The 6,000-nt window shown below is 51.9% G+C and overlaps 1 protein-coding gene across 1 annotated transcript in view; it reads left to right on the top strand.

The window, feature by feature from the left end:
- NLRP12 (NLR family pyrin domain containing 12) overlaps nucleotides 1-5,609 on the top strand; it is a 29,031-nt gene extending 23,422 nt beyond the window's left edge. Inside the window, 3 exon segments of the mRNA XM_021682258.2 lie at nucleotides 2,690-2,860; nucleotides 4,813-4,983; nucleotides 5,522-5,609. Of these exon segments, the coding sequence (XP_021537933.1) occupies nucleotides 2,690-2,860; nucleotides 4,813-4,983; nucleotides 5,522-5,609 (430 nt within the window).
- The last annotated feature ends 391 nt before the right edge of the window (nucleotides 5,610-6,000 follow it).

The raw sequence follows: 6,000 nt of genomic DNA on the forward strand, positions 1-6,000 counted from the left end.
ATCACCCAGTCACCCCATCCCTCCCACCCCACCCCCCACCCCAGCAACCCTCAGTTTGTTTCCTGCAATTAAGAATTCCTCATATCAGTGAGATCATATGATACATGTCTTTCTCTGTTTGACTTATTTCACTCTATGATTTATATTCTTGTGACAGGTCTAAGAAATCCTTTGCCAGGCACCTGGCTGGCTCAGTTGGTGAAGCAGGCTGACTCTTGATCTCGAGGTTGTGAGTTCAAGCCCCACGTTGGGTGTCGATTACTAAAATAAATAAGTAAAACTTAAAAAAAAAAAAAAGGAATTCTCTGATAGTACACCATTGCAGGTGTATTCAGTTTCTTCTTTGTGTTTACAGGTTTGCTTAGGCACGGTTCAATTTTCTTTTTCTAATTTTTGCGATGCCATTTAATAAAGGACCCATGCTTTCCTTGCTGATTTGTGACGCCAGCCCTATTGCAAACTATCTTCCCATGTTGCAGTTATCTTTTTTTTTTTTAGGTTTATTTATTTAAGTAATCTCTACATCTAACACGGGGCTCGAACTCATGATCCTGATATCAAGAGTCCCTTGCTCTTCCGCCTAAGCCAACCCGGCGCCCCTCTCCCCCAGTCCATGCTCTCCACGTGTCTGTGCTCCTAATCTAATTTCCTGCCGTTGTAATTTCTGTAATTTGTTACATGCTCCACTGTTAGGAAGAGCCTGTCTTTTGCTTTTTGTTTTTGCAGATTTTCAGTTATTCATAGATATTTATTCTGCCATTAAATTTTATTTTATTTATTTAAGAAAAAGATTTTATTTATTTATTAGAGAGAGAACGAGCAGTGGGGGGGTGGGCAGAGGGAGAGAGAGAAGCCAACTCCCGGCTAAGGAGGAAGCCCAACGTGATGTGGGGGTGGTGGTGGGGCCTCCGGTTGAATCCCAGGACCGGGAGATCATGACCTAAGGCGAAGGCAGATGCTTAACTATCTGAGCCACCCAGGCGCCCTTCTGCCATTACATTTTAGGATGCATTAAAAAAAATTCTTTTTAGAACACATCGGTCCAGTTACCCCAGCGTGGCTCTTACTGACTGAGGCCAGGCTCCTTCTCTTGTCCAGACACATCAGGCCAGCCAGACGTTTACATTTACACAGATCCTGCGCGTCACCCTCGAAGGAAAGGAGAGTTCAGGGTTTCACCGCATGGGAGCTCTATCTCAGGCAGAAATGTCTGAAAACTAGGAAAAAAATACTATACTATGAAATATAGCACTTCTGGCTCTCTGAAGCCCCCACACAGTCTTCCGACCGTGGCTGAGGGCGCCCCAGGTCTGTGACCTTGAGCAGTGCATGGCGTCTGTCTGTCGGGGCCTAGGAGCTCACAGGTGTCGTAACAACAGGTGTGACACCATTTTCCACCCAGCGGCTATCGCCAGGAGCAAAGGAAGTAATGCTTACAAATCACTTGCTGTTAGGGAGCCTGGCTGGCTCAGTCAGAAGAGCATCTGACTCTTGATTGTGGGGTCGCGAGTTTGAGCCCCACGTTGGGTGTGGGGATTACTTAAAGACAAGACAGGGAGACCTATGTAAATCACTTGTTGTTACCGGTCCATGTGTTCAGAATCCCCGTGTTGAAGTCTCAGCCTCCAGGCCCTCAGAGGGTGGCCTCCGGTGGAAATTCGGTTCTGGAGGCTGGAAGCTGGAAGCTGGGAGATCAGGTGTCGGCTAGGGCTCCATTATCGAAATTGGGAGGGGCACAACCCAGCCCATTACGGGGCTGTTGCAGATAAAATTAGTTCAGGTGGGGCGCCTGGGTGGCTCAGTCGGTTGAGCGTCTGCCTTCAGCTCAGGTCATGATCCCGGGGTCCTGGGATCAAGCCCCATGTCAGGCCTCTGCTTAGCAGGGGAGTCTGCTTCTCCCTCTCCCTCTGCCTCTCCCCCTACTTGTGCTTTCTCTCTCTCTCTCTCTCAAATAAAAACTTAAAAAAAAATAATATAGGGGCGCCTGGGTGGCTCAGTCATTAAGTGTCTGCCTTCGGCTCAGGTCATGATCCCGGGGTCCTGGGATCGAGCCCCGTATCGGGCTCCCTGCTCTGCGGGGAGCCTGCTTCTCCCTCTCCCTCTGCCGCTCCCCCTACTTGTGCTCTCTCTCTCTGTCAAATAAATAAATAAAATCTTTAAAAAAAAATTAGTTCAGGTGAGGGCCTGCTGGAGCGGGCCAGCCCCGAATAAGGTGTCCTCACGAAGAGGGAAGAGGGGAAATTCGGACACAGGGCACACACGGGAGACCGCAGTGCGAACATGGGGGCAGAGATCGGGGTGATGCTTCTACAGGGCAGGGAACGCCAAAGACCCCCCGGGGCAGAGCCTGGAGCAGGTTCTCAGGGCCGCGGGGGGGGGGGGGGACCAGGCTCCCCGCGCAGTGAGACAGTCAGTTTTTACCATGTGAGTCACCAGCGGGGGTACTTGTTACAGTAGCTGCCGGACGCTCATACCCTGGCACCCATCCGATGCCCAACCCCTACCAAATACTCCTGTGTTCCTTCCTTCCCGCTCCCCTCTCTCTTTCTTGTTTCTCTCTCCCTTCTGCCTGCCCACCCGCCTGGCCCTTGCTTCTCCCTTCTTCTGTCTGGGGGCGCCCGGCACGAGAGCCCTCCCCGGGGACGTCTGCGGGCCGAGTGCGCTGGGCTCTGGGCGTCCTGTCTTCCAGGTTGGGCATTTGCAGGCTCAGCTCGGCCGCCTGTGAGGGTGTCTGCTCGGTGCTCTGGGTCAACCGCCACCTTCGGGAACTGGACCTGAGCTTCAATGACCTGGGGGACGCGGGCATGTGGCTGCTGTGTGAGGGACTGCGACACCCCACCTGCAGGCTCCAGAAACTGTGGTGAGCCCCGGGCGCCGGGACGGGTGGGGTCCTGGTGGTGGGGGGTGTCCTTGTCCTTGTGTTCTCTTCATGGAAGGGCCATCCCTCCACGGCCCTGGAAGACACCGGGAGCCCCGAGAGGTGGACAGAAAAGCTGCAAACAGCTCACAGAGGAATTCGTTCTCTGTGGGGTGCAAACGCAAAATGCCTCACTTTCCCTTCGCCCATTGCCTGTAAACATATTCTGTAAAATTCCCCTTTCTGTTGACATTTACTTGCGCAGATGCCTGGCTCTTCAGTGACCTTTATAGAATAAAAAATCAGTCTGCTGCAGTGTGAATTCCAGCCAAATGTGAATTGTCCCTTCTCCTCCTTCTTTCTCCCTGGAACCTGCCTGGCCCCCACACCGAATGACTGTCTGTTTCTACTGTGGTCGTTTCTGAGTCTCTCGATTATCTGGGGCCCTGGGTAGGTGGGCATCGAGACGGGGGCTCAGGGACAGCACTTTCCCCTTATTGGTGCTGCTAGGGTCCCGGGGTGTCAGTATCTCCCCCCCATCTGGCAGGTATCCAAAGGCCACCCCCGTCTTTGGGGTCCCAATGTACTTTTTTTGGGGGCCCCCCCCCCCCACAGGAAGTGCCCCAACTGCCCAGTCTCCTGACATGGAATCTGGGTCAACCTCCTTGCATAGCCCCCTCCCCCACCACGGGTCTCACCCTAACCTTCCTCTCCTGACCCTTCTGCACCACGCTGGTTTTTTCTCTTCCTCTGCAAGTCCAGAGCTGTTGTCCTGTACCTCCTTTTGGAAGCTGGCATCTCTTGTCTCACAACCTCAGCCAAACTAAGATTAAAATATTTCCACTTAGCATCCCAGCTGTGATGGTACTGCTTTCCGACGGTTGCTGTGAGGAATAAATGACAAAGCAAACAAAGCCCTTAGCAAGGTGCTCAGCACAGAGTTGGCCTTCAGCATATACTACTACCTGTTCTTATTGTAACAGCAGAGAATGCAGGGAAGAAACACAACGGGAGGCAGATCGGAAATCAGAGAGAATCAGATGGCACACTGTTCGGGCAGGTGGCAGCCCAATTCATACTGGCTCCTGGGGAAAAAAAAAAAGGAGGGCTTATTGACGTGTCACTGATCTTGCAAGCTTCAGGCATGGCTTGATCTAAGTGTTTGGACACTTTTTTTTTTAAGATTTCATTTATTTATTTGATATAGAAAGGGAGAGCACAAGCAGGTGGAGTGGCAGGCAGAGGGAGAAGCAGGCTCCCCGCTGAGGAAGAAGTCCGACGTGGGGCTCGATCCCAGGACCCTGGGATCATGACCTGAGCCAAAGGCAGCCCTCCACCGCCTGAGCCACCCAGGCGCACCTAGGTGTTTGGACTCGTGATCTCTATTATCTTCCGTACTTTTTGCTGTATTGATTCCTCTGTTGAATAAGTTTAGCCTTGATCCTGCTTGATGGCAAAACACCTGCAGCTCTAAGGAGGACTTCTTACCAGGTCTAAGTTCTGAAAGAAAAGCTCCAGGAAGCAAGTAAGGTTCTGATTCACCCGTTTTGGGTGGGTCCTCTGTCCACCTGAAACCATTCATGGTAACTGGAGACATGGAAACCAACCAACTCAGGCCTGGATCCTGAGCTTAAGGACAGTGTGAACCCCAGATGGACAGAGACTGAGGTGTCAATGAGAAACTGGCTCCTGGGGTAGAATTACCAGGAAGGGAAGTGGGTACTTGACTGCAAAATCAGTGGGCATCCTAGAGAGATGGAGCTGTGAATTAACAAGCGTCCTTAAATGCCTCTCTTAAATGTTTTCCATCACCACGTTGGCCTTAACCAGGACCAGCTGGGTTCTACTCTGCTTTCTCTTAAATTGGTCCCCTGAAAACATCACCCTGACTCCCTCTCAAGAGACTTTCCAAAATAGCTCCTTATGTTTCTTTAACCACTCCTGGTCTTCCACAGGCTGGATAGCTGTGGTCTCACAACCAAAGCCTGTGAGGATCTTTCTTCCGCCCTCGGGGTCAGCCAGACCCTGACGGAGCTCTATCTGACCCACAACGCCCTGGGGAACGCAGGGGTCAGGCTGCTCTGCAAGGGGCTGAGTCATCCTGGCTGCAAACTTCGAGTCCTCTGGTGAGAGACGGGTTTCTAGTTCTGAAGGAGGCAGGGGCGTGGGGCTTGGGGGTGGGAGTGAGGGTCAGTAATCGAGATCCGTGGTTCAGATGGACAAATAAGCTAGAAAATTTGGAAACATTTCCTTCGTGCGCTAATGTGTGCAATTAGCGTGGATTGTCCTCGCCAGCTGGGTGACTTTGGGTAATTCACTGGGGACCGACTTCCTAATCTGTCAGATGAGGCCGTTGTAGCTTAGAGAGAATCTGGAATTACTTAGCCAGGCCTCAAGTTCTAATTCTGTCACTTGGCAGTTTTGTGATGGGTTTCTGCAAATCGTTCCACCTCTTGGCTCCTCAGCATCCCCCAGACTGAATGAGCCGGCACAGCTCAGGGACATACGCTGGTGTATAGCTTGGAGTCCAGCCTGGTTCCCGATGAGATCTGGTTTCCAACGAAGTACCAGATAATGAAATTATGGTAATAAGGCAGGAGGCGTGATAAGATTCGAATGCCACAGCAGTGGCCTGGAATAATGTGTCCCGCTCTGTGTCCTAAGGTTATTTGGAATGGACCTGAATAAAATGACCCACAGAAGACTGGCAGCCCTTCGGCTAACGAAACCTCACCTGGACATCGGTTGCTGAACAACCACTGGCTGTTCTCTTGGAGTCAGGACAGAGGAAGGTGATCCCAGGACCAGCGCGTTAGTGAACGTGATGATCAGGCTCTTTTATCTCCTGCAAACTCCCGCGCAGGATAGATCCCTTCTGCTTGGGGACTGTCATCAATGTGTGATGGGGCGTGGAGCATTAGTTTTGGGAATGCGGATGTCATGGAGAGAACTTAGGACAGGGCCCCAGATGGTTCTCAGCAGAGGGTGATTTTGCACCCCTGTCCCTCCCCGGGGCACTTGGCAATGTCAGGAGACATTGGGGTGCTGCTGGGAGCTATTAGATATAGTGGGTGGAGGCCACGTTTCCTCCCAAACGTCCCGCAAAGGAGAAGACAGCCCCCTACGGCTAGGGTGTTTAGTTA

Source organism: Neomonachus schauinslandi, chromosome 16 (assembly GCF_002201575.2).
Source record: "Neomonachus schauinslandi chromosome 16, ASM220157v2, whole genome shotgun sequence".
Taxonomy (NCBI): domain Eukaryota; kingdom Metazoa; phylum Chordata; class Mammalia; order Carnivora; family Phocidae; genus Neomonachus; species Neomonachus schauinslandi.